Source organism: Streptopelia decaocto, assembly GCF_964273445.1.
Source record: "Streptopelia decaocto genome assembly, chromosome: 2".
Classification (NCBI taxonomy): domain Eukaryota; kingdom Metazoa; phylum Chordata; class Aves; order Columbiformes; family Columbidae; genus Streptopelia; species Streptopelia decaocto.
The window spans coordinates 108,916,409-108,941,468 of NC_138655.1; the positions used below are offsets into that span (position 1 = coordinate 108,916,409).

A 25,060-nucleotide genomic window follows, 5' to 3' on the forward strand; every position below is an offset into this window, starting at 1 on the left:
TCCCTGTCAGACTCGCTGCGGGCGGGCCAGGGGAAGCCCGGGCGGCCCGAGCTCTTCCGGCGGGCTCGATCCGTGCGCCCCGGTCCGCAGGCCTGTGGGAACGTGCGGTTCGCGCCTCGGTGCTGAGGGGAAACGGCGGAGTGAGGGCGGGGGGAGAGGAGAGAGACAGAGAAAGGAAGATGTCCTGAAATCACAGCTGTGTGTGTTTCGGCCCCTTTCTCTCCCGCACTTCTCGGAGCACTTTACCGCAGCCTCGCTGTTTCCCGGGGCGGCAGGGCGTGCCCTGCGCAGGGACCCGCCGTGCGGTTCTCACAGCCTTTCTGATTCCTAGTCGGGCTTATTAAAAAAAAAAAAATCAGACCACGTTTATTTATTCTTAGTATGCCCCGCTGCTATAATTGCAAAGAGACTGTTGTTGATGATGAGATGAGCACGTTAATGAGTTTGGAAGGAGCCTGATAGCAGCTCTGAGTCATTTCCAGTTTGAATGCTAGCATGATACTCTGAAGGGCAGCTTTATGTGTTTCACCGATAATAAAAACGTTTTATCTCATCAGTGTTTATAAATCTCATCGATGTTTATAAATATCTCAAGGGTGGGTGTCAAGAGGATGGAACCAGGCTCTTTTCAGTGGTGCCCAACGATAGCATGAGGGGCAATGGGCACAGACTGAAGCACAGGAGGTTCCATCTAAATAGGAGGAAAAACTTCTTTACTTTGAGGGTGCCAGAGCCCTGGAACAGGTTGCCCAGAGAGGTTGTGGAGTCTCCTTCTCTGGAGACATTCAAAACCCACCTGGATGCATTCCTGTGTGATCTACTCTAGGTGAACCTGCTTTAGCAGGTGGGTTGGACTAGATGATCTCCAAAGGTCCCTTCCAACTCCAAGCATTCTATAATTCTGTGAAGTGGTCCTGCGTTGTTTGTGTGATCTACTCAGTGACTCCTTCGTTTTAGAGAGACTTGCAGATGTTTTTGGCTTGAAATGAGGAAAGCCTAGGACCAATTTTATCCCTTTAAAGTACCAATGCTATCATCAAACATCTTTGGAGATGCGTGTGAGTTTTTGTTACAAATTTACTGTGAGATTAAATCAACACTTGTCTGGTGAGTTCTTCAAACATTCATTGTGTCTTGACTGTAAAGTGGTGTAATTAAATGTATTGGGGCCCAGAAACAGTTATCTTCTTAATATACATCTGATTCTTTGTTTAATGTAATTGCTTAGCGATGATGTAAGAACAGATGAAAGGTGCTCTAGTTGTACAAAATAGTTTGACGTACATTACATGCTTTTTCCATTGCTGTGCGTTACTTGGGCTTGGACATGTTTACCTTAGAGTATGGAGTCAGTCTTACCTGAATTGAATTCCTGGCTGTAGCTGAAAACTTCTGAATAGAAGACAGTTGTGTGAAATAGGTGAAGTGTGAGCTTATAGCCCTGTACATCAGTATTTCTGGTGAACTGACTCCAAAGGAGCGTAATTTTTCTGTTTGTAATGACTCTTGTTGTCTTGGAAGATGACGTAGTGCTTTAGCATGTTAACTTTTAGAAAGTGCTGTTTAAACTGAACTCCAGCTAGTGAGCATCTGTAGAACATGTGAAGGTCTAGACTTTCACATAGCACACAAGTTGTCATGTGCTTATACCCAAAAAACCTAGGTTGGTATCATATATAATTTAATACCTCTGGTACATAATGCCAGCAGAGGATTAGAAACCAGTAACAGATTTGATACTGTGGTGTTGTTTGTGTTTTTAAGTTCCTGCTGTGAAGGTGTGTGGTGATATGATAGTTATGGGTCAGTACAGTCTGGTAGTGTTACAAAAAATTATGAGAGATACTTTCTGAAAAAGTAATCCAAATTCATTATCTTGAATGTCTGGAAACTAGGTAACATGGAAGTGTATGTAATGGACAATTTGTGTTTATACGTTATGTGTCCTTGAAAATAGGTTATGTAAATAGTGCTGTTAGTTTGTGAAGATTATGAAGTTTGTGTGTGGTTTTTTTTTTTTTTCCTTCTTTTTGGATTAGACATGCAGACTTAGAGCTGCTTTAAGGGAAGAGGTGAAGGGGCACCTCCCAAAGGGCCAGATGGAAGCAAGTCTTTCTAAGCCTAGCAGCCTGCTACCTCAGCAGAGGGATAGTCAGCAGGAGTCATGTCAGCTCATTGCAGAAGCAGCAGGTGGAGAAGGCTCTAAGGGGTACTCAGGAGAATTTGTCCTGCTTGCTTTTCTTTGTTGTACTGTAACTGTAGCAGTAGTAGAAAAGAGTGTAGGAGTGTATTAAATTGGTAATGGAAAAATATCTTAAATAGTTGCAGCTTATTACTGAATGTGGGTTGTTACCATGGGGCTCTCTGTTTGTTTCATTAAAAAATGGAGCCTCAATATAGTAGCAGTGTTTTGTTTGGTCATGTGTGTTTTTTGTTTTGTGGTGGTTTTGGTTTTGTTTTTTTTCTTTTTTTTTTTTTTGTGAGTTATGCATCATTCTTTTGCAAAATGACAGAAAAAGCTGACAGTGTAAGAAAAGATGGTTGTTTCATTTTAGAATAAACACTTATGGAAGATTTTGACTTTTTTTTGTTGTGCATTCCTGTCATTTTTCACAGTGCTCATTATAGTACTGTCATTTCCTCATATTTTAAAATCACATTTGATTTCTTAGTTTCTTCTTGGATCTTCATCATTTATGGTAGCACTGATTATAGAAGAGTTCAGTAGTGTTACGCTGCTTCTCTGAAACCTACAGATGCTTTATGTTGTGCCTTGAGAGATCCTCTGGTGAGCGACCATTGTAAGAGCTTTGTAGATGCTACTTGTCACTGAGGGTAATATCCTGTGTGTAGTGCTTTATTTTGTGGAATAATGGTATTTCCAAGTGCAGCTGTTAGCAGCAGACAGGCAGAAAACTCATACTTCATAAAATAAATGCCACTGCTTGAAGTTTCATCACTGCATGATGTCTTGGAATGGTGGTAATTTGTGAAGACTGAGGAAGGTCACCAAAGATAGCTTGATGGGTCTGGAGGTGCCTGGTAGTTCTAGAGGGCTGTAGGATATGTCAGTACAGTTGCTATCTTGCATTGCTTTAAGTTTACCAACAGTAACCAAGTGTGGTTACACTTTGTGGTTCCATCAGACAGCATGATGGCTTTTTGATTGTCTTAACTGGTGACTTTCTGTTCATCTATAGCTTCATTACACCAACAAACTGAAGGATTTCAACCACATCTAAGGAGTTGTCATTCTATTGTGAAACACCATGATGAACTCATAAGAAGTTGTATTTCTCAGATTTTCAAATGGCAAATAAACTGCAAACATGCTGCTTTAAAGGGGTAGATTGTGCAGTTGTCAGCCTGTACTGGACTCACTGTCAACTATCCAAAGAGTAACTTTTTCTTTCTTGAGGAAGCTGACAGGAGCTTGTCTGCTCAGAGCAGAAACTTTGTGCCAACGGTTTTTGAAGTGGGCCATGATTAGAGATGAACAGGTTTTTGTTTTTTTTACAAATGGAAACACTATTCATGAGCTGCAATAACTTTGCCTCCATCATAGTAGTAAGCACTATAATCTCTTGGCAGACAGTAATTACATGCTTCTCTCAGTCTCTGCTTTTTCACTTTAATGTTAGGCTCTTTTACTCATATTAGCAATTAACTCCTTTTTGCAATGGTTCTAGTTTCAGTTAGAATTTTCATTCAGAATAAGACTAAATGAATCCTTAAAACTATTGAATTAAAACCATGTTTATTTCCTTCTGACACTCTACACACAATCCTTTGTTGAGTCATGTTCACCCTGTGATCACGTAGCTCCTTTTCTTAGGTGTTTTTTGCACCCATGGACAGTCATGCTATTTCCAAAGAGTGTACCCTCACATAGGGGCATTCTTCTGGGGAACACACTTATGTTAGTCTTGTATAATTTTAACTCAAGTAAAGTAATATATTTTTAGTCTATGTCCTTTTATTTCTGTCTCTACTTTAGAGTTTGCTTTGACATAACACTGAAGGTTAGGTAGATAAGATTGTGACTTCCCATGTTATTCTTTCTGCTCTTTCTCAAGTGTGACTGCTACTTCTGCTGTTTTGCAATATTAATACCTCTGGCTTGTTTGTAGCTTTGTGTTGCTAGAGCTGCAGTTTCATGAGACAGTTCTTTAAAATTGCTAGGTTGAGTTTTCCACTGTTCTGAGCACATAAATTTTTAGAACTTTGCTTTAATTGTGGTTATGGTAGCTTCCATGCCTTAACGCATCAGCAGTATTTATTTCTTGAAGATCAAGTGTTCATTTAACTTATGAAGTATATTTAGGTTCTTTAATTTCAACTTCATCATAATTGCATAGCACTCCTGCTTCTTAGATCTTTCTTTTTAGTTAGATATTTGAAAAAGCTTTTGCTCTTTGTAGTGTATTTCACAGGTATATTTGTTATATATTTAACATTTGTGGAACTGTCAAACATCAAAATAAACTACTACTGTAGGCTTTATCAGCAACCTGTGATTGGTTTGCTGGTGAGGAATGTTTTTTTTATCCTGCTTCTTAAATTCATTCTCCTTTTTTATTAATGTGTTTCTAACATTATTTGTCCAAGTAACCTTTCTTCAGATTTTTTCTGTTAGATTTTTAGACTGTTTGATTTCAAGAAATTCCAGCCTTCCTCTGTGTTAATGTTCTACCCCACTGGCTTCATTGCCTTTTTTTTTTTTTCCTAATGAAATCAAAGAATTTAGCCACTAATTTAAATTGAATTGGCTTATAACTGAAACTGATCACACAGGGTGTTGGTACATATTCTATAAGATCTTTGGGTTTTGTTGAGAAAATGCTTAGTGCTATGTTTTGTTTGTTAAGAGACAGATTAAAATTTTGTGATGAACCTAGGTATTTATGTACTCTAATATTGCAAAATTCAGGTGATATTTTAGAATTAATAACTTCCCAGTAGTATTCATCTGTCTTATCACATGTTAAAGATATCAGTTTCCAGCAGCAGGGGCAGTTAGCGCTATTGCAGTATTCTATAGAACCTCCGTTAGGAACCACTTGATTCAGATATTTAAGGGTCTGTAGCAGATAAAAACGCTAACTTTGCAAGTGGACAAGTGAAACCGTGAGAAATTTTGCCTGGGACAAAATGTGGAATTCCTTCTCAGGATTAAATGATTTTACATATTTAAAGAAATAAACTGCTGGTTTGTGGCTTTAGACTTGAAATGCAGAGGCTGCTGGCTTATTTTCCAGTATTAATTGAGAAACTGAGGCTGGTTCTAGAGCAGGGCTGTGCTTTTCTGTTGTTGGATCAAATATACAGAGATTGTCTTTACACAGGTGAATTTTAATTATCTTGTAGTCTTACTTGAAAGAGAAAAGGAGAGTTTCAGTCTGTCTATTTATAGCCTGTTCACACTGCAGTATCTGAACTCCTTGCATGGGTGTGATGCCAAATCCACTGGCACAGACCCAGGCATCAGAACAGGTGGTGCCATTGAAGGTGGTGAGTGACAGGGCCTTAAATTGTAATTCAGCTTCTGTTTTATGTAAGACGGGTGACATTTTTTTTTTCTAGGAAGCCCAAAGAAACAAAAGAAACCTTTCGTCAAAAGATAATAGGAAGAAGAGTAGACAACAAAACTTGGGGAAGAGATAAAATTTATGTATGCCTAAAGTGACAATGAATGAGAGGGAACTTGAGGGATTTCCTTACAGGCTTTTCATTTTGTTTGGGGACTTTAGACACTTCCTTTTTTTTTAATGAAATGCAGCAGGATGTCACTTAATCAGTTGTATAATACAACCTGTAACCCAGCCCTACAGTAAGAAATGAACATGTAATGGACGTGACACAGGAATTCTGAACAATAAATGCAGCAGATTATAATGTACTTTCCTTTTATTATCTTTAGGAAGGCCAGTATAACAAACTGTTCTTTGTGTGGTTGCGTTTTGGTTTCAGGTTCTCTTTTGTTATTTTCTGTGAGAATTCTAATCTTACAGCATATATTAAATTCTTCATAACATGCAGTGAAATAATTTTTCCCATAATTAGCAAGCTATGGAAGTCAGGACATTCTATGATTCTATGAAAGTTAAGAGGGTGTTTTGTGTATTATTCTGGCTATATGATGCTAGCATGTTTCTTTCTTCATTTCCCAAATTAGAAATCCTGTTAGGCAAAATAATCTTTGTCAAGAAATGTTGTGTAAATAAGCCCCATTTACCTGCTTGAATGCTTTGAAAAGTTTCTGTCTGCTGAATTTATCTTTTCTGTTTTAGAGAGAGCTCTAATGAATGTGTAAGTTTAATTCTTGAACCCATTGTTGAAATGAGTTTTCTTCAAGTCCATAAAATTATATGGATACTTATTTTTAGGAGTTGTGAAAAGCGACAGGGTATTTAAGTATCTTCATTGAGCTAGGAACAGTTCACAGTTGTGTGTAACCTTGAAGCTGTAGATTCTGTTCAGTAGAAAAACTTCACTGTATGTGCACCTTGTAGGATGCAGTGGTGTTCTGTAAAGTTGTCACAAGATTTAGTGATAAGGTTTTTCCAGAAATATAGCTCTTGGAGAAATGTGTGCCAATGGCATGTAGGTTTCTTGAGTATTAAATAGCTAAATAATTGGAAAGTATATTACGTTTTGGGGTGTGGATTGTTTGTTTTTAATTCTGGATCTGAAAACTGAGCTTTTTCATGTCTGTTTTTGCAAATACAGGACCAGAGAATAAACATGGGAACTCCTGGATCAGGACGGAAGAGAACCCCAGTGAAAGACAGGTTTTCTGCAGAAGATGAAGCTCTGAGTAACATTGCCAGAGAGGTTTGTTAACTTCAAATTGTCTTAAATTCAGAAATACTGGTGAAAGAAATCTCATTATCCAGAAAAAATTAAAATTAATCTGTGCATTAAAAAGTGCAGTTAGCCAAAAATGTTGATAACTAATACCAACTAAGAGTATTTTTGATCAAAAAATCACATTTACTTAAATGTTCTCACAATGATACATTAATTGTATGAGTAATGTAACTTGACAGGATCACACTTAAGTTTAGCAGATATTTCTACAGATATTTATATGATTCAAATAGTTGTTAGCTAAAGATAAATGAGAAATCCAGTTATCATCTCAGGTCTAAAACTAAAAAACAACATGATTATCCCGTTGCAGTGTATAGTATTCTTAAGATGGTAAGTATGGTGTATTGGTGTTGAATAAGCAATAGTCATTATTAATAGGTATTTGTCATATAGTCTATTTCAATTGTAAAACCACACTTCTTTCAAAAAAAAAGCTTAATACATACACCATACCAGGACTCCTTAAGGGAGTCACCATGTGAAAAATAGAAAGCTGAAGTTAACCAGCCAAATATGCAAGTAACAAGAAGTTGATACAAAGGGCAATTTTGTATACAAAGGGGAATGTTGTCCCACCGGATATAGGAAGGAGGCAGCTGCAATTTAGTCTTACAGATGTCTATTTGGACTTGAGCTTTTCTGGGAGGAAATGCTGTGACTTGGAAACAAAAGCCTTAATACTGTTTGTATACAAGTGGATGCAGAACCTTTGAGCTACACTATCTACAAATCTCTTAATCAGAGTTGATACAAATGAGTGGAAAATGCAGATTCTGGTTGGCATTGTAATGTAAACTATTGTCTATATATATATGTGTGTATAGTATATATACATGTGTGTACACAAGATGAAATAGATAGGTGATAGGACTTTGAAAACACAGCTTATGTGTGCATTTTCGAATGTAGTCATCATAGACTGTAGGCCAAGGAAGTGTTCTGCCAGTAAAAAAATAATTTTCATTTAGTTGGCAACTTTCCAGGAAGCTATGGTTCACACCAAATCTAATGCAGATATGTTCGGTGTGGGGCTTTGAATCATGTACAGTCTCATTCCTCAAGTTCCATCTCACATTTTGGGAGGAAACAGTTAACAAAGGAGAAGAAATCTGCCTTTAAATTTTTTTTTGAGTATTCTCTGTGTGGTTCCAGTACAGTAACATCAGCTTGCAACTTAGCCTAGAAAAAAAAGGACTCAATACCAAGGTGTTATAAGTATTATCTTGCTTAAAATTACTGTGGGGCTTTGTTCTCTTACATTGCTAACTGCCTCAATTAAAATTTGAGCATGAGTGTAAATTAAACAAAAATGAAGTGGTGCTGTTTTTCTCCCCCTTTTCCTCCTTCCCTTAATGCTAAATTAAACTAATACTAGGTCTTACAGCTAGAGATGTTATCTCACAGAGAAAACTGAGTTGAATATGTCTGTTCCAGGGATTAATATATATTAAGGCTTCCTTCCTCCTCTGTCAAAAATGAACTGGAAAACAACTTGCTGAAAATCTCATAAAACTTATGCAATATTCTGATATTAATCTAAATCTGGTGTCGATAACTAAAATCGTTATGCTCATCAGTATATCATTTAAGGGGTAGGCATTTAATTGTTTCTTTAACTAATTTGTCTTAATGCTTAAAACTTACTGGAATTAAGTTGTTCTAAATGTTCCTTCTGATTTTTCTTATCAGAATTATTTTTCACTTTCTAGTGTACTGGCTTTTTTTTTTTGTATTTTGAGGGTCACCTTTCGTGGCATGTTAAGAAGAGAATTAAACGTATTTTGAAATAAAATGGTTAGTTACCTCTGCATACATGTTTTCAAGGCTGTGTACAGCACCATTTCTTCTTTTGTGTTGCCATATTCAGGTTTCACTTTAAGAGTCTCAAATTGTTATCCAATTTCAAAATAGTGTGAAAAGTTATTTGTCATCCTGAACGTTGTATCACCACAATGTGTACTACTGTTAGGTTGTTAATCCCTTGGTCTGTGTAGGAGAAGCTGGCTTTCAGATCCCATGTCAGACAGCAGCTGTTGTCATTGATTTGGTAGCTGTAATTCATGGTATTAGCCACCGTATTCTAAAGAAAACTTTAAAGAAAGAGAACACATTTCTCAGGATATAACAGCAGAGCCCAGTGAACAAAACTAAGCTCTATCTTTAACATCTGATTTTAGTGTGCCACACATAGGCACTATCATTTGAAGCTGGGGAAAATTTTCTGTTACCATGCTCACATAGTGCATGTCAGTTCTCACTGCATGAATGTATGGAGTAGACATACTTTAACGTTCTGAAGCCATTATCTCAGCAATGTGGCTTGCTTATCTTTTTATTGTCAAAGGGTGCCTTGTTCCTCAACTTCCTCTTCTGAAATTACCTTTTTAGCAGATGTTATTAAAACAGTTGAGTTGAGCCCTGTAATCCACAAGTCAGATGTTTCGTGAGAAAAACATCCCTGAAAGGTGTTCTAGGTATCAAGAGATGGTAAACAGAATATGCAGAAACAAAAGGCTGGCACTCAGGATGATCTGCATTGAAAAACTGCATAGAAATGCTCTGGAATTCAGAGCAGTCACAAAATGGTGCTAGGAATTATCAGATTTTTTAATACTAACGAAGACTTAGTGCAGGGTATGAAGTTTCAGAGTTTTTTCCTCCAAAAGATCAGATTTCAGAAAGCACTTGTCTTGTTCTTTCTTATCACTCTTAATTTGACAAAATTGAGATTTCTTTGTTTTATGGGATGCATTAAAAGAAGTTGTGGTATCTTCATTTTGGTACCAATAAACATCTACTTTCTAGTAAACCTTGTGTAAACAATTCTTGGGTACCGATTCAATACATTAATTTCTATGTAGTCATTTTTCTGCACTGGTTGAATCTGATGTGTCATCACAAAAATATTTAATGGAAGACAAGGGCACTACCATGGGATCTGAGGGATTTGGTCAAACTGCTTCTTCCTTGTGAGGTTTCTTCCATTTTCTCCATCTTTCCTCTGCATCAGAAGACTTTTTCCTCAGTTGCTTGTGTCTCCTCCCTTTCACTTCTTGCAGCACTAGCACTGTTACGTAGAGACTTCTCTTAACCTCTTTTCCTTGCTGTGGGAGTTTGCATTGAGGCAAACTCTTCTGCAGTGCCTCTGCATGGAGCAAGGCACAAGTATGCTAAAACATCACCGTTCAGTGAATTACTGTCTTATTCCAGGAACTTCTGAGGGACTAGACCTCTTTCTTTGGGGCCTACTTTGTATTAGATTATTCTTACTGGCATTGAATTCCATGTGCTTGCTGAAACTGAGGAAGAGTAAAGGTGATGTGCATATCAAGGGACAGGGATCTATGCATCTTTCTCTGGAAGCATTGCACTCTCCATATTATTCAGTATCTTAAGTGAGATTAGTTGCGGTTGATCTGTTTGGAAGTCTTACCTTGGTACAACAGAGAGGATTACCAGTTTATCCTGTTTGTTTTGAAAGCTGTGGGAACAGGTATAGGTCTAGCGTTCAGGTATTTTCTGCGAGCAGTAGCGGGACTCTGAGTGTAAATGCACCCAGCTACATTAAAGTGAAGTATTTGCAAGTGTCTTCGATTATAGCAAGGCTAATTTGAGGAGAGTTAATCTCCTGAAAATATAAAGAGCTCCTTTATGCCACCTTCTGGTTCCTTCTCTAGCTGTTATAATGGATTCTGAAGCTGTTAGCTCTCTGATTGAGAAAGAAGGTGGTTTCTTCTGTCTTGTAGAAAGTTCTGACTTTCCAAATAACAGGGATTGTCTAGTATGACTTCGGTCTCCTATCAAGATTAGGTTCTTATGTGGGAATCCTTTTTGTTTACCAAATAGCGAAATAAATAGCAGTTGAGGTTCATGTTCCCAGGGTTATATTCACAGTCTACACTGGATATAGCTGATACGATCTCAAGATCTGTTTTCCCTGTTCTTTTGTTGTGGAGATTCTCTGCTTCTAAAGCTGTTTTGTGGATGGAGTATCTTCAGCTGACATCTGCATCTCTGCTTCATTTGTCTTTGTAACTTACAGAGAAGCTGTTGTATTCATTTTAAATATTCAGCAGTAACCTGTTGTCACCAGGCCTCTCTTATGATTGCTTGAGACCTCTTTCTCCAAGACCAGCCTTACATGCAGGGACAGAGGTTTATCACTTCTGTGTTCTTACATTGACTTCAGTTCAAATTCAGATATAATGAACATCATGCCAGAAAGTGAAAAGAGTCTGACTCTTGTCATGTCACAAGCCTCAATCAGATAAGCAGCAGTTTGAAGGAACAATCAGGATTTACATTTTATATCCTTTCTTTCTGTGTTTGCATCAGCAACCTTTCCATTCTTCAGGGCTGAATAGATGACAAAGAACTGGAGCCCATGGACAATGCATTGCTATTCATTTCCTTCTTGTAGCATCTTGTCTGTAGTTTTTCAGGAACCATTCTCTTGACTGTTTTCATTTTATAGCAGAAGCCTGGAAATTCTTACGAGGTGTTTTCTCATGTGAGAGAATAAGATTAATTTGGATTTAAAATTCACTCTCTAATGACTCAAACTTTGGGTAATGTGGAGTTGTTCTTTCTTTGGTAAACATGTCATGTTACTTAATTGCCAGGGTAGAAGGAGCCAAGAGTTCAATATTTGAAAATGTTTGAAGACTGCATAATGAATTTTTAAAAAGTTAACAACATAGTCTTTGCCATATTGAATCTGTTCAAAGTTCAGTGCATGTTTCTCTCTGCATACAGCTTCTGCTTTTCTTAAGAAAGCAAACAAAGCCCCAAAGAACCCCATGCTCCTACAGAGATTGTAGATGCTAGATTATTTTTGAAATTGTTTTAATAAGAGATCACTTAAATATTTTTAAATCAAAAATTTCTACTTTAGTATTACTTCAAAATTTTGTTTGCTGTTGTTTTTCAATAGCGCTTTTTCAATTTTTCGATGCCCCGTGGCAGCGATGGAGTTTGGGTACCTTGGCAAGGGCAGCTGGTGCCCTCACTGTTGTCAGCTGTTGGAGGTAGGAAAGTCTTCCTTACTAGGGCCTCTTGCCTTGAAAACTGCAGGGTAATAACCCAGCATATCCCTCAACAGAGAGAGAAATGAATTATGCATATATGGTAGCCCATGGTAGCAATAATTCTAATTTTTCAACAAAAAGCATTCATATTTTGTCAGAGGTGAATAACAAATTTTAGTATAGCCTGTGTTTTATCCTTATGAAGCTTTTATGCTGAATCTGATCTAATTAATTGCCTTCTCTACAGTATAAAAATTTAAATCAAAATAGTATTGCTTTCTAGTGAATTCCTTCTTGCAGGCAAGGGGAAGGAGCAGGATGCCTGTCTACAGTACGAAGACAGATGTTATGATTCTCCTTGTTCAACATGCATGGAAGCTTCTACCATATCAATTCCATGTACTAGTATGCTTCTTAACTTGGTGAGAAATTTGATGGTTGCTCTGAAGAGACTAAGAAAAAAGCACTTCAGAAAGGAGAGACTATAGGATCAATCTTTACAAAGACATTCAAATTAAAATCTGGTCTCTTTCCCTTTCTTCTTTCTTTCTTGACAAAAATATCTTGTATTTAACTGAAGAACTAAATGTTACCCTTGGAAATTGAGATAAAATGGCTTGGATGGTTTTAAAAAAATTGTGGAAGAATGTGACTGTAAGTATTAGGTGAAAATAAGCAAACTGACCATGCCATCTCTAATGGAAGGAGACCATTCTCTTGCTACCCTATATTTACTAAACATATGCAGTAAAAAAACTAATCAAAGTGAGCACTGCTTCAAGGTAGTAGCTTAACTGTGTGAAAACAGTAAGAATCATCATGTTCTTCTAGAATGAGATGCTGTTCATGCCAGTGCAAAGAAGATTTTTTTTTTTTTCTTCTCACATGATGCTTTTTGGTACCTATTTTGAATGAAGAAATCCAGAACTCAGTGGTGAACAGATGGCTTTGTTTTGTTACCCAGAGCTGAGCTAATAACCAGAGAAATGCAGATATGGCACTTGGTTTAAAAATCACATATTTGTCCTTAGAGTAAACGGTAAAAGATAAGAAGTAGAACCATGGAATTGTTTTTGTTGGAAAAGATTTTTAAGAACATGAAGTCCAACTTTTAACCTAACACTGCCAAGTCCATCTCTAAACCATGTCCCTAAGAACCTCATCTAGACATCTTTTAAACACCTCCAGGGATGGTGACTCCACCACTTCCCTGGGCAACCTGTTCCAATGCCTGACAACCCTTTCCATGAAGAACTTTTTTCCTAATATCCAATCTAAGCCTCTCCTGGGGAAACTTAAGGCCATTTCCTCTTGTCCTATCACTTGCTACTTGGGAGAAGAGACCAACGCCCTCCATGCTACAACCTCCTTTCAGGTAGTTGGAGACAGTGATAAGGTCTCACCTCAAACTCCTTTTCTCCAGGATAAATAGCCCCAGTTCCCTCAGCCACTCGTCATAAGACTTGCGCTCCAGACCCATCACCAGCCTCATCACCCTTCTCTGAACTCTTTCCAGCATGTCAAGGTCTTTCCTGTAGTGAGGGGCCCAAAACTGAACACAGGATTCAAGGTGGGGCCTCACCAGTACTGAGTACAGTGGCACAATCACTTCCCTATCCCTGCTGGCCACACTATTCTTGAGACAAGCCAGGATGCTGTTGGCCTTTTTGGCCACCTGGACACACTGCTAGCTCATGTTCAGTTGGCTGTCAATCAACACCCCCAGATCCCTCTCTGACAGGCAGCTCTACAGCCACTCTTTCCCGAGCCTGTAGCGCTGCCTGGGGTTGTTGTGACCCAAGTGCAGGACCCAGCACTTGGCCTTGTTAAACCTTGTACAATTGGCTTCAGCCAAAGGATCCAGCTGGTCCAGATTGTACTGATAAGAGTTGTATGAGTGTGTTCATATACAAAAACAATCTGCAGATTTAGTTATTAACCCTTTAGTCTTGAGGGCCTCTTCTTTGTGTTTCTTTCTATCCAATCCCTTTTCTTACAAAGGTCTTTTCTGTAGTCCTCTATTTCCTTTCTTCACCAGTGATGAATCCTATTTGCCCTTCAGAATATCTAACCAAGTGATTTATTTCCATTTTAGCCACCAGTGTTAAGTGTACTGGTACGGCTCTAACAGGTTTGGATACGTCATCTCTTATTTGCCGTTGAAGTGTTTGAGAAAATTCAGCTATTGCCTTCCTTTTTAGCAGCTGGTAATCCCCTTTAGGAACTTTTAAAATAAAGTGTCAGATTTGCTAGATTTTAGACAAGACACAGTTTAATTCTCAGTTCAGGAAAATAGGAATTTGGTATATGACTTTTTAACAAGCTATATTTCAGTTATATGACTTTGTAATAAAGATATTAGTTATTATAAAGATATGTGTGTCTTGTCTAAAGACTGTATAGAGAGCAACGACCAGTGAAATGGAAATCAAGGCTGTAGTGGCCTGTCTGTAGTTTTCTAAGACTGGAATTTATTTGATGCAAGCTGTAGAAAGCAACCTGTACTGACTCCCAAGTTCCTATGAGCAAAGAATAGTGATGTATTTAGAATACTCTTCAATTCAAATAGTAATGGAATTAGAAAAGTGTTATAACATGATTCCCTGTCTTTTTGCTGTGTTGTTTTTTGTGGGTGTTTGTTTGTTTTGTTTTTTCCAAAACATAAGAAGTAGCTTAGACTTCCTTTCTGTGCTGGTTCTATAGTCCAAACAGCTTCATCACTTCAACTCTGTTCTCTAGCCAAAGCTATTGTGGCACTGTATTTGCCTTAGCAGATATTTTAAGACTTTATCTCAACATAGCTGAAGAATTTAATTTGTGAAGAGTTTGTTAGGGGAAATTGTTTCATAACTTTCATGGGCTTTTTTCAGTAATGCAACAGAGTGAACAACAGCACCCAGGAAGAAAGTTATGTCCTTTTGAATTATGGTTATTTCTCTATTACTTTTAACTTCGTTTTTCAGTTACGTAGTTATCAAGATTTATGAGTGCTCTATTAATAACATGGGGTCTTATCTCTAACAATTTTACTGAGAATAAAGAATTATTTGTTATGATGGCCTTTCAGATGGTAATGTGATTTGTCTCTTGCTCTAGGGCTTGCTGAAGGAAGCTCAAGACCTGCGGTCTCAGTTAACTTGCCAACTACTTTGTCTTTTTGAAATTGTGTACCTTTTAGAGGAACCTGGTTGCTCAGATTAATAATTAATGTAATAGCAAACTTTTTCTAAAAAAATTCTATAAGAAAATTATTTCTTTGAATTCAGGCACCCTTTTTATGACTAATGTTTGTAAAATTCAAGGGTTTAGTAAATTGGGAGAAATGGAGTTTCCCTTCTACTGTAGGAATGTGAAAGTTAGATCTGTGGCTACTGGACTAGGACAGAGTGAAATGTGAATTGATTTTCAGCATGAATCAGTAAACAAATGAACTTTATATCTTTTGCAAGAAAGCCTTGCCAGAGTCTAAAGGCTAGATGTGTGTATCTGCTGATTTACAGGCAGAATTGAACCCAGACCTGTCAGCTGTGTGAGTCCTTTCTCTTTCTGTGCTGCATATACATCTGTGTCAAAGTTTGTAGGCCACAGAGCTACAATTACAGACAATGACAGAGTAGGGCTGCAAGTAAGAAAAGCCTTCCTGATGCATGGTAATTCCCTTGCTTTTCTTGCGTGCTGTCATCGGGTAGGAAGAAGTGTTACGCTGCTCGGAAAAAGGATTGCAGCGTGGCAGTCAGGAGCGCTGACACAGCTTTGGAATCACTTCATCTGAGTATGCAAAATATAGAAACACAATCTTATTGAGAGTCATTTGAAACCAATACGAACTGTTTTAAGTAATGAAGCTATAATGTGTTTGCCTTCCTTCTTGTCATTGATAGGTATCTTTGTACTTGTAGCACAGTAAAAAACAGTTATTTGCAATTGTCATGAATTTTGTAAGTTTCTAATACTTTACATAAACCTGTGCTGTGATGGTGGCAAAAGCAGAAAAAACCCTAACCAAAGGCAAAACCCCATTGAATTTTACATTTTTATGAAGTTCTATAAAATTAGATGTTTTGCATGGTAGGAGTTCTGAACTTTTGGCTACTGATATTTCTCTTAAGTTTTTAAGCAACAGTAGATAGACAACAGGAAATCTTGATGGAAAACCTGTCTTCAGTGGCTTAATATTCCAAGAATTTAAGAGAAAATTTTCATGAGCTCATTTTACAAACATGTAAAAAATGAGCTTGTTTTCCTCAGCTATTTGCTTTATGTCGAAAATTATTGCCTCGTAATTATTAACTGAGTAGATTTGAGGTGGCATTTAGGATCTGAAAGACAATGTGTTTCTTTTTTGATTGAGGCTGGACAGAAAGTGGAGAAAATACATAGTTGTATATACCAATCACCAGGCTTTGATTATTTCTTTTTTTTTTTCTTTAATGTCTGTGGCCAAAGATTCTGCAGCTACATTCATACCTGTATAAATCCTATGCATAGGTAGAGTCCTGTTAAAGTCTGCAAGATATGAATTTTTTGATTTAATGATAGTAGTATTTATGAACTCAGTTCTTTTATCAACATGTAATTCTTTGGACTTGTATGTATCCTTTCTGAAACTTCATTCGGAGAACTCCAATTTCTTTACTACTTACATATTGTGATGTTAGAATCTTAATGTGTTTTTGTAGAAAGTGCTCAATAATATCTTCACAAAAAATGTGGGTTTAATTTTCGGTATTTTCAATTTGCTTGTAGGCGGAAGCCAGGCTTGCAGCCAAAAGGGCAGCTCGAGCAGAAGCAAGAGATATACGTATGAGAGAGCTGGAGCGACAGCAAAAAGAGGTAGTGTAAATCAGGAATTATTGCAAGTCTTTGCTAAATTCTTAATATTTTTCTGTACTTTTGTCTTTCGGTCTGCTAGTATTTATGGCATCAGGCAACTATTAGCTTCTCTGTCTCCCCCCATACCTAGCTCTTTTCCCTTAGGTTATTTATCTGAAAAGGCAACTTGTTTGTAATTACCTGTGGATGGCACCTCACAAAATATTGATTTGACCATTCATTTTGAACTTCCTCAATAGTTGCACTCACTTTGTGGGAAAAATCTGTTATACAAAATAGGCTGTTAGCACTCTTGCTTTCAAATTAAAAATAAAATGTTTTTAATGTGGTTTCAGATTCTAGGTTTACAGACATCATCAGGTGCTTGGATGTTTTACTTTTAACAAATGCACTAAATTCAAACCTAGCAATAAAAATTGAACAGAAATGAATCTAAATGTTTAGATATTTTAATTGTTGAGGCTTTCTTATTACTGCTTATTGGATTTTAAGTGAGCAGAAGGAGAGAACATAATGACAGTGTCCAGAACTCGGGCTTGCATAAATAATTTTGCACTGAGAGGAACAATTGTAAACTTCACATTAGAAGCTGAATATTGTCTGGCTTTGAATTACTACACTTGTGGCTGAGTCAGCTGGTGACTTTTGTGCTTTTATAACAGTTACTTAACAGAAGGGGCAGTTTCTTTCCTTGTTGTTGGTGTGCAAGTGGTCCATGTAAATATGGATAACTGACAGCACAGCATAAATAGTAAACATATACCCAAAACGTACACTGACTAGTGTATAGGATAAACAGCTATGAAAAAGTAGAGAATTATTTTGCTCTACTTTTCATGTGTAATATACTTAGTAATTGGATAATTTGGATTTGTAACTTTGGATATACTGTTTTCAGTCAGTTTCTTCCCATAGGAATTATACCAAGTGTTCACAATAAATACCTATTGTCAGGATTTTTATTTTTAAAAAATTAATAGATTTGGGATAATACTTACACATATGGTTATGTGTTGCTCCACACATTTCTCAAAAATAAAAAGGTTTCATTTTTTTGAGCAAAAATACCTGGGAACTAGGTTTTCAACAGTCTGATTATTTCATGATTGTTGCATTTGGTTCAGGTTTCAATGTAGCATACAAAAGATTTATAATTTATTATTTATCATTATAATATTCAAATCCGTGTAAATGCTTATATTTAGGTTGTTTGTTTGTTGGTTTTCCTGTGCTAATAGCAAGTACAATTACAAAACATGCTTTACATGGCTCTCATTATTCCATATTTGTACTTCTCTAGCTGTCTCGGGTATCCAACAGTATACTGAAGATTACATGGCAATTAACTCAGATATTTCCAAATATTTGATTTAAGATTCCAGTCTTGTGTGGTGAATAATCTATATTGTAAATGGTTTCTTTGTTTTTGTTTTCACATTCCGTAGTTTTCTCAGCATTCATATGATAGAAAATGGGCTCATATCCAGAAATGGATGGTAGGCTAAAACCACCTGTTGTGCATGTTTGTGCCACTCAGAGAACTAACACAGGATTTGGAGGAAGTAATTTACTAATGGTTTGCTGTGTGTAATTTTCAAAGTGTTTTATTACCAAAAACAATGACATATAAACCATATATGGATGTGGATATGGAGGGTACTTCATGGCAGCAAAAGACAAACTATGAAATGAGATGCTCTTCTTAAAATGAAATGGTTTTTGTTTCTACCATGTACTGGTTTAAAGTTACCAATCTATTTAAAATGAAATTGCATTAGTTTCAATCCATGTAAACATCTTTTCAGTAGTGATGTTTTAATTTCAATTAACTTCTGTGGTTTGGGTTTTTTACTACTTTTATTTTTCTTAGCAGACTTGCATCTAATTTTTTTCTTCTTTGAGCAATGTGGCAAATGCTAATCTTTTCACTGATGATTGTCACTTCCATGACTTAAAAAGAAATTATTTACAAAAGATCTAAAAAACCCCAAACCAACAAAACACAAACCAAAAACCCCTCACAAGCAACTAAAAACACCCTGTGCATCACCTGCATCCTTTTACCCTTTGCCTCTCATTTTCAAATAATAATGATAAAATATTTGAATGTTCATTTATTTATATTAAATGTAGTAAGTAGGAAGGAATAGAGATAGTTGAGTTACAATCTGAGAAAGCTGCTGTTCGATTTATCCTAATTTAGTGCAATGTTATATTAGAGAGTTCCTTTCGCAAATACACCTGCCTCTTAAGGCGGCACATGGGACATGTGAGTTTGTTTGTTATTAGGGAAGTGTTCACTGTGCGGATGTTTTGAATCAAGAACATTTAAGAAATACATGCCAAGACTAACCATAATTTCAAATAGTTAAAACTGCCATGAGAGTTAATCAGCATTTCTGTTGAGAAATCCTAGAACTGTCATTAGAATTTTATTTGCAAAAGGTGTGCTGGCTTTGTATTGCCTCTTTGCCTAGCCGATATGTGTGTGTGTATTTGTTCCTGTGCCACTTATAAAGAACAACATAGGTTTATGTATCTCATGGTGGAATGTACACTTGAATGCTTTCTTGCTGGAGAGCAAGGGTTTCCTAACTGCAAAACACAAATTGCATTTGTGAGCAATTTCGATTTGAAGTTAATGCCACCCAATTGAACAACACCTCTCTTTGCACTCGTAAGTGGCGCATTTGCTGCAGGAGGTTTCTGAGCACATGTGCACTCCTTTCATGGATCAGGAGACCTCACCTCTCTCTTAGATAAAGTACATATTTCAAACTTAAATTCTTAGAAACAAGCTTCATAGCTACCAGCAGCAGTTATCTACAGTACGTACTGCAGTACTTACTTTATCCTTCGACCTGAATATGCGGAACTCTTTAACACTGGCTTTCTATTTTCTGATTCTATGTCAGGAAGAGGCTTTTTGCCCTAAATAAACCTACACTGCCTGTTGGCAGTGATCTGACTATGTGTTGAAAAGTTACATAGCATAAATGTTCTTTTTAAATCTCGAAGTGGACACTATAGAGAGGAAGACTAAAATGTCATTATGAAATGAAGCGAACTTTTTTTTTTTTTTTTTGTCCTCTCCGTGGGAAATTTTCTTGCAGAGTATCAACCAGGCCTCTTGAATAGTCACAAAATAATATTGAACTAGTTAATATATCCAGTAATAATGTAGAAAATAAACACATGACCACAAGCATTTTGAAATCCAGCTTTAGACCATAGGTATCTATTTATGATCTGGAGGCCAAGCTTTTAACTCTGAAGATAACTGGCCAGCAATCTTTAGAATAGACATTGAAAACTGTAGAAAGCAAGTAATTTGAAGAAGGATTCCTAGTTTTAGAGCCCTGTTGTAGCCTTGAAATTGGATAGTTTAAAATCTAATTCTTGATGAGCTTGTCTACAGTAACTCAAATTTTGAGAAGCTTATGGCGTGTGAAGCATTTTAATTTTTAGTTTTAAATCAGTTGCATTTTTGTCCTGCTGCTTCTCACATATTCCTTTTTGTGAACATTCCCTGATCTTCAACAGCGAAGAAGATATTAACATGTCTTAGCTAGTTGTCCTCTCCGAAATTTTGTAATTTGGGTTTAATATTTTTCACTGTCATTGTGGAGCAGAACTACCTATAGGACTTATAATTGATCGATTTGCCTAAGAAACTTTGTTCCTTTAATAGAGGAGAAAATATAAAATATGTGTGAGGAAACTGAGAATGAACATCTCTATTAGAGCTAATATAACTTTGTAAAATGTTAACAATCTGACTGTAGTAATTATAAAGTAAATTTCTTACTGATGTACTTCTAATTCGGTTAAGCTTTTAAAAAGTTTTTATTTTAATGTCTTAATTTGACACATTTTTTACTTTTTATGCATTAATATAGTAATCAGAAGAAAGATTGGCTACTGAACACTAATGATTAATTAAACTAACCTCCCTTGTTTACATCTCCTAATGTAGTGTGTTGGAATGCTTACCTAGATCAGGTGAAATCACAGTTCTTGTGACTTGAATGAGTTCACTTGCCGTGATGGATTAGGCAAAATGATACATAACATTAAAGTGCTAACAGCATGTTGCTCACCTTTGCTTGCTTTTACTTTGTCACTTTTATTTTTTTTATATATTTATTTTTTTTCTCCTATGAAATAACTCTGCATTTCTCCTTTCTCAGGAAGATTCAGAGAGGGCCAGGTATTCTCACCGGTCCAGTCGACATTCATATTTGGTTTGTGTTCAAACTGTGTTGTTTTCCATCGTGGCCTTCAGAAAAAAAAAAGGCGGGGGGGGTGGGTTCATTTGCTTGGGGAGTGGATGATACTTTAAGTCTTCCAAGTATTAGCAATTTTAGAGTCAGTATTTTAAGTTAATACAATATTAAAATTCATCTGGTATTTTATTTCCATCAATGTTAACAAGATACTTTATTTTTACGTATTTCCATCTTTGTATTTAAATAGAACCTTGTGTGTCACATTTAAATTCTTTGATTCTTTTTACTGTAAATACCTCAGGCTTTTTTCCTTCTACTACACATATTTATTTACAGTATATTTTCATTAGTGAAAATAACTGAATAGGCATTTGGAAACTGTTTGGAAATATATGTAGTTCAACAATCAATTATTTGAAATAAGATATTTAATTACAAGTTTTAAGTGTCATCTTTTAGTGTTATTCCAGTCTAATATAATTTACGTCTTTTTTTAAAAAGCTGAGTAAGTTGTACTCAGGCTTCAGATACTGCCAACTAGTAAGGATTAATTGGCTTGTCTATAAATGGTAGAGTATGAACATTCATACATGAGTTGTCAGTTGTCTTATGGTTACTACAGGGTGTTTCAAAAATATATACCCAATTTGAAATCACCATATATTTGAAATTTGGTTCATCTTTTTGAAATGCCCTGTACTACACATCAGATCTCTTGGTCATTTGTGAAGGTGCTGTTAATGATGAAACACTAATCTAATTTAAAAAGTCTAATGGGAAAAAATGTCTTTTCCATTTTCTCCATCTGTCTCAAATTCTGCAAACAGGCGAATTTTTGTTTAGTAAAGTAAATACTACTGCTGACTTAGTCACCCTGAATTAATGCCACTTCCAAATCAGTGTTACTCATTGTCAGTAGCTTGTGCTTTCATTGCAAACTGATGCTGATGGTCATCTGCTCACTGTTGTGTCTTTACTTGCACTTGTGTTTCTATAATATTTGTGGAAGAAAAAGTAGTAATACCTTTGGATACAATTTGAAGAAGAGTTTGGTATGATGTAGTGTTTTATTTCTATGAGAATATGGGGATATGTTATTTGTTAGTGGCAAAGACTTGCCTGAATGATGCGAGGTATCCCAAAGACTTCTAATAGAAGTATTTATCATATCATACAGGCTTTCTTCTATTCTCTTTAGGTCACATACAGTGCTAAAGAATGGTTTTATTGAGGGTTTGTAAACATTTTCCTTGTCTTAGTAGATCTACGTAGAAATCAGCTTGTCATTGATCTGGATATATAGACCAGGAGATAAACAAAATTAACCCTTTTATTTTAGCAATTTGTCTATTTGGAAAGGTGGGATGAGCTGTTTCTTTGCATGACTTAAAAAAAAAAAAGTTGTCGTTTACTAAGAGGATTCAGCAATTAGATGCAATCTTTGATTAACTGAATTTTGTTACGTCTTGCAAGTTTTGGTGTTGTGTTTCTGCAGTTTATCACACAGATATTTTTACTGAATAAATTGTTTAAATCAGGTACTGTTGACTACTTGCAAATAGTAAACGTTTTACAGAAAAAGCATATAAAATGTATCAAGTGGCAACACTTACAAACTTGTGAGCTGGTACAGGTTTGCTCAGCTCTGTTCTTGTTTCGGTTAACATAAAAAATATGCTAAAATAGAGATGTAGTAATTTACCCTGAACTAAAGAATAGGGTTTGAATTCAGCAGGTAACTGAGCTTATTTGGGGGGGGATTACCCAGAATTTCTTTGACTGCTTTGATTGTTTTGTGCCTTTCAGTGAAGATGAACAGTTATCACTAGAGCTTTTAAAAATTATATGTTGATATATTTTTACAATTTCCTTCCTAAGAGTTCTTTGGATGTCAGTGGCTCTCACAGGAGCAGAGCAAGTACCTCCAGAAGGAGAGATCTCGTGGTGTGTAGCCTGGAATGAGCATGCTTGGATGTGTTCCCATTATAACATTTTCTGTGCCTACTTACCAAAGCAGTAGTTTGGTGAAAGCATGCTTCTTCGTAGAAAATTGTATTAATTCGACTGATTGATTAATGTAATCGAAGGCTTTGTGATTGCAAGTTTGAGGGCTCAAAGTGTTGTGTTTGGTCTTTGAAGATAACTTCGAGTTTGAAGGGAATTAGTCTCAGGGAAGGGAACACAAACAGAAATTTCACTTCTTCAGAAATAGATATTTCTGTTTATTTTGTGGTTTCCTAGTTTAAGCAAGTTAAATATAGTAGACTTAAGCTGTTAATAGTTAAGTAAAGGTATAAGTTAAATCTTATGATGATGATAATCTGAGTGATCTCTCCATTCTCTGATAGCAAGGTTGCTTATTGGTAGCTAATAACTTAATTTATTTTTTTTTAATATTTTTTAAGTTGTCTAAAACTGGTACAGTGTCCTCTGGGTCCTGTATAGTTATACTTTTAGAAGCACAAAAAGGTACTATAGTCTGTAAATTATATTCATAATATTAAATTACTTTTTAATGTAGTATGAATATTGGATATATTGGAACTATTGAGATAATATTAAAAACAATATGAAATAATATGAACTAAACCCGGCCTATATTAATTTATAAACAAATATAAAATCTGAAACTAGGGGATTTTTGGTGTTAATTTGATCTCTAGAAGGAATTTTCAGGTGTATCAATAGACAAGTAGAAATTATATTTCCTTGTAATTGTCTCAGTAATTATCATGATGGAAATTACACTGGGTAATACTCTAGCATGCTGTTAGTCTGTAATGTTCTCAAGCTGCCTTCAATTTTTGTTTGTGGGGTTTTTTTGTTTGTTTTAAGGAAGCATAGGATGATACTAAGTAACATTTTTGGATTGTGCATTACCTGCAGTCAGAATAGCTGTTATACCCGTGAAATTTTAAATGAACTGGAAAACATAAGCTTGCTTTGAAAATTTAAGATTTGTACACTAAAAATAATGTGTAAACTCCACATATTTTGCTGTTGTTGAGTGACAAGGCCCATGTGAACACTGGTTAAGCTATTACTACAAAGCTGTTTTCATAAATATTGAGTTGCTAAATTTGATAGACTGGCAGTCTCTTTACACACAACTTTCATCTCACTATTCCTCCTTTTTCACACATTCGCTCCTTCTGCAAAAACCTGTATCTCCCTCCCTTTTCCCACCTTTGATTGCTCTCTACGTTACCTTGCATCCCATCATGTCTTCCATACCCTGTAGGCAGTAACCTCCCTTGGTCTGTAAGGTGCCCTAAGACCCCCCCCCACATCCTGATGGGTTTCACACCTTGACATCAGGGCTGACTGATGGTCCTCTGGGCTCCTTTGCCTGTGTGGACATGAGCCTTTTATCACATCACCTAATAAACACACTCTCGGTTTACTATAATGTATTGTATGAGACTTCGCTTAATTATTTAAAACACTATTACCAAAACCACATGAAATATTTCACATAACCTGCTGCTGTCCAAAATATTTTACTTTTGAGAAATTGAGATGCTGTTGAGGGAAAAATAGTCTTTAACAAACAGTGTTCCAGCCTCAGAATGCCCTTTAGATTGGATAAATGGCATTCCTCTATGTATACATTTTCATAATTAGTAGAATGTTGTATTGCAATTTCCTTTAAAGTATTTTTAGTCATTCTTTGAAAAAAAAAAAGCTAATTTTGATATATATATATATATATACATTTTTCATTTCATTATTTTAATTTCTTTTTTTTTTTTTACTGCAGTATGACAGTGCTAAGGATATATCTTCAAGATACTCGGTCCCTGTATGTTAACACTTTGCATGTCTTTGAGTGAAAACTTTAGTACTTTGTTTTTAAGATGTAGTGACACTAACTAGCTACTTTGAATTTTTTTTTTTTAAGTATATGAATTCGTACTATCCCAATTTCAGACCTAAAATAGCAGTACAATTCTAACACTTTCTATAGAATGCATGTATAAACTTTTTCTGGGAGAAAATCTAATGAAGTCACATACTACAGATAACTGTCTTACAGTAAGCACTTTTTAGTATTTATTATTTCTGAACTTTATAGCAAAGCAATATATACAGATTAGA

At 36.1% G+C, this 25,060-nt stretch overlaps 1 protein-coding gene across 5 annotated transcripts in view; it reads left to right on the forward strand.

Annotated features, from left to right (window-relative positions):
- The window catches only part of LRRFIP2 (LRR binding FLII interacting protein 2), a 55,438-nt gene that overhangs the window by 809 nt on the left and 29,569 nt on the right, over positions 1 to 25,060 (forward strand). For 4 of the 5 annotated variants that reach the window (XM_082045320.1, XM_082045322.1, XM_082045321.1 and 1 more), the window contains exons 2-7: positions 6,730 to 6,834; positions 16,647 to 16,733; positions 18,179 to 18,229; positions 20,924 to 20,977; positions 22,841 to 22,906; positions 24,723 to 24,764. In XM_082045320.1, the coding sequence (XP_081901446.1) occupies positions 6,745 to 6,834; positions 16,647 to 16,733; positions 18,179 to 18,229; positions 20,924 to 20,977; positions 22,841 to 22,906; positions 24,723 to 24,764 (390 nt within the window). In that variant the 5' untranslated portion in view covers positions 6,730 to 6,744. The remainder of the gene's footprint in view (positions 1 to 6,729; positions 6,835 to 16,646; positions 16,734 to 18,178; positions 18,230 to 20,923; positions 20,978 to 22,840; positions 22,907 to 24,722; positions 24,765 to 25,060) is intronic. The other variant, XM_082045324.1, reaches the window with a different exon arrangement.